Raw genomic sequence first — 2,866 nt, forward strand, 5'->3', positions numbered from 1 at the left:
TTGCTCTCCCCTCTGCGCTGGGCTCTTGCTCTCTTCACTGTGCTGGGCTCTTGCTCTCCGCTCTGCACTGTGCTCTTGCTCTCTCCTCTGTGCTGGACTCTTGCTCTCCTCTCTATTCTGGGCTCTTGCTCTCTCTTCTGTGTTCGGCACCTGCTCTCCCCTCTGTGCTGGGCTCTTGCTCTCTCCTTTGCGCTAGGCTCTTCCACTCCCCTCTGCGCTGGGTTCTTGTTCTCTCCTCTCCGCTGGGCTTGCTCCCCACTCTGCGCTGAGCTCTTGCTCTCTCCTCTGCATTGAGCTTGCTCTCCCCTCTGCGCTGGGCTCTTGCTCTCCTTTCTGCGCTGGGCTCTTGCTCTCTCCTCTGCGTTGTGCTCTTGCTCTTCTGCGCTGGGCTCTTGCTCTCTCCTCTGCGCTAGGCTCTTGCTGTCTCTTCTGCACTAGGCTCTTGCTCTCCCCTCTGCGCTGGGTTCTTGCTCTCCCCTCTGCACTGGGCTCTTGTTCTCTCCTCTGTGCTGGGCTCTTGCTATCCGCTCTGCACTGTGCTCTTGCTATCTCCTCTGTGCTGGACTCTTGCTCTCCCCTCTGTGCTGGGCTCTTGCTATCTCCTCTGTGCTCGGCACCTGCCCTCCCCTCTGTGCTGGGCTCTTGCTCTCTCCTCTGCGCTGGGCTCTTGCTCGCTCATCTTCGCTGTGCACTTGCTGTCTCGTCAAGATGGGCTCTTGCTCTCACATCTTCGCTGTGCTCTTGCTCTCTCCTCTGCTCTGGGCTTGCTCTCTCCTCTGCGCTGGGCTATTGCTCTCCCCTCTGCACTGGGCTCTTGCTCTCCCCTCTGCGCTGGGCTCTAGCTCTCTCCTCTGCGCTAGGCACTTGTTCTCCCCTCTGCGCTGGGCTTGCTCTCCCCTCGGCGCTGGGCTCTTGCTCTCTCCTCTGCACTGGGCTCTTGCTCTCCCCTCTGCGCTGGGCTCTTGCTCTCTCTTTTGCGCTGGGTTCTTGTTCTCCCCTCTGCGCTGGGCTCTTGCTCTCTCCTCTGCATTGAGCTTGCTCTCCCCTCTGCGCTGGTCTCTTGCTCTCTTTTCTGCGCTGGGCTCTTGCTCTCTCCTCTGCGTTGTGCTCTTGCTCTTCTGCGCTGGGCTCTTGCTCTCCCCTCTGCGCTGGGTTCTTGCTCTCTCCTCTGCGCTAGGCTCTTGCTCTCTCCTCTGCACGAGGCTCTTGTTCTCCCCTCTGCGCTGGGTTCTTGCTCTCCCCTCTGCACTGGGCTCTTGCTCTCTCCTCTGCGCTAGGCTCTTGCTCTCTCCTCTGCACGAGGCTCTTGTTCTCCCCTTTGCGCTGGGCTCTTGCTCTCCCCTCTGCGCTGGGTTCTTGCTCTCTCCTCTGCGCTAGGCTCTTGCTCTCTCCTCTGCACGAGGCTCTTGTTCTCTCCTCGCCGCTGGGCTTGCTCTCCCCTCTGCGCTGGGCTCTTGCTCTCTCCTCTGCATTGAGCTTGCTCTCCCTCTGCGCTGGGCTCTTGCTCTCCCCTCTGCGCTGGGCTCTTGCACTCTCCTCTGCATTGAGCTTGCTCTCCCCTCTGCGCTGGGCTCTTGCTCTCCTTTTTGCGCTGGGCTCTTGCACTCTCCTCTGTGTTGTGCTGTTGCTCTTCTGCGCAGGGCTCTTGCTCTCCTCACTGTGCTGGGCTCTTGCTCTCCGCTCTGCACTGTGCTCTTGCTATCTCCTCTGTGCTGGACTCTTGCTCTCCCCTCTGTGCTGGGCTCTTGCTCTCTCCTCTGTGCTCGGCACCTGCTCTCCCCTCTGTGCTGGGCTCTTGCTCTCTCCTCTGTGCTGGGCTCTTGCTCTCTCCTCTGTGCTCGGCACGTGCTCTCCCCTCTGTGCTGGGCTCTTGCTCTCTCCTCTGTGCTGGGCTCGTGCTCTATCCTCTGTGCTGGGCTCTTGCTCTCCCCTCTGTGCTGGGCTCGTGCTCTATCCTCTGTGCTGGGCTCTTGCTCTTTCATCTGTGCTGGGCTCTTGCTCTCCCCTCTGTGCTGGGCTCTTGCTCTCTCCTCTGTGCTGGGCTCTTGCTGTCCCCTCTGTGCTGGGCTCTTGCTCTTTCATCTGCGCTGGGCTCTTGCTCTTTCTTCTGCGCTGGGCTCTTGCTCTCTTTTCTGCGCTGGGCTCTTGCTCTTCCCTCTGCACTCGGCTCTTGCTCTTCCTTCTGCGCTCGGCTCTTGCTCTCCCCTCTGCGCTGGGTTCTTGCTCTCTCCTCTGCGCTAGGCTCTTGCTCTCTCCTCTGCACGAGGCTCTTGTTCTCCCCTCTGCGCTGGTTTCTTGCTCTCCCCTCTGCACTGGGCTCTTGTTCTCTCCTCGCCGCTGGGCTTGCTCTCCCCTCTGCGCTGGGCTCTTGCACTCTCCTCTGCATTGAGCTTGCTCTCCCCTCTGCGCTGGGCTCTTGCTCTCCTTTTTGCGCTGGGCTCTTGCACTCTCCTCTGTGTTGTGCTGTTGCTCTTCTGCGCAGGGCTCTTGCTCTCCTCACTGTGCTGGGCTCTTGCTCTCCGCTCTGCACTGTGCTCTTGCTATCTCCTCTGTGCTGGACTCTTGCTCTCCCCTCTGTGCTGGGCTCTTGCTCTCTCCTCTGTGCTGGGCTCTTGCTCGCTCCTCTGTGCTGGGCTCTTGCTCTTTCATCTGCGCTGGGCTCTTGCTCTTTCCTCTGCGCTGGGCTCTTGCTCGTCCCTCTGCGCTAGGCTCTTGCTCTTCCTTCTGCGCTGGGCTCCATCTCCCCTCTGCATTGAGCTTGCTCTCCCCTCTGCGCTGGGCACTTGCTCTCCTCTCTGCGCTGGGCTCTTGTTCTCAAATCTGCGCTGGGCTTGCTCTCTCCTCTGTGTTGGACTCTTGCTCTTCT

The 2,866-nt window shown here is 60.2% G+C and overlaps 1 protein-coding gene across 1 annotated transcript in view; it reads right to left on the reverse strand.

The window, feature by feature from the left end:
• Positions 1-2,131: 2,131 nt before the first annotated feature.
• The window catches only part of LOC122546343 (pyrroline-5-carboxylate reductase 1-like), a gene marked incomplete at its 3' end in the record, with an annotated part of 2,226 nt that continues 1,491 nt past the window's right edge, over positions 2,132-2,866 (reverse strand). The window contains exons 2-3 of the mRNA XM_043685088.1: positions 2,617-2,667; positions 2,132-2,212 (exon numbers count right to left, since the gene is read on the reverse strand). Coding sequence (XP_043541023.1) covers positions 2,132-2,212; positions 2,617-2,667 — 132 coding nt within the window. The remainder of the gene's footprint in view (positions 2,213-2,616; positions 2,668-2,866) is intronic.

This window comes from Chiloscyllium plagiosum, unplaced genomic scaffold (assembly GCF_004010195.1).
Source record: "Chiloscyllium plagiosum isolate BGI_BamShark_2017 unplaced genomic scaffold, ASM401019v2 scaf_17206, whole genome shotgun sequence".
NCBI classification, from domain to species: Eukaryota; Metazoa; Chordata; class Chondrichthyes; order Orectolobiformes; family Hemiscylliidae; genus Chiloscyllium; species Chiloscyllium plagiosum.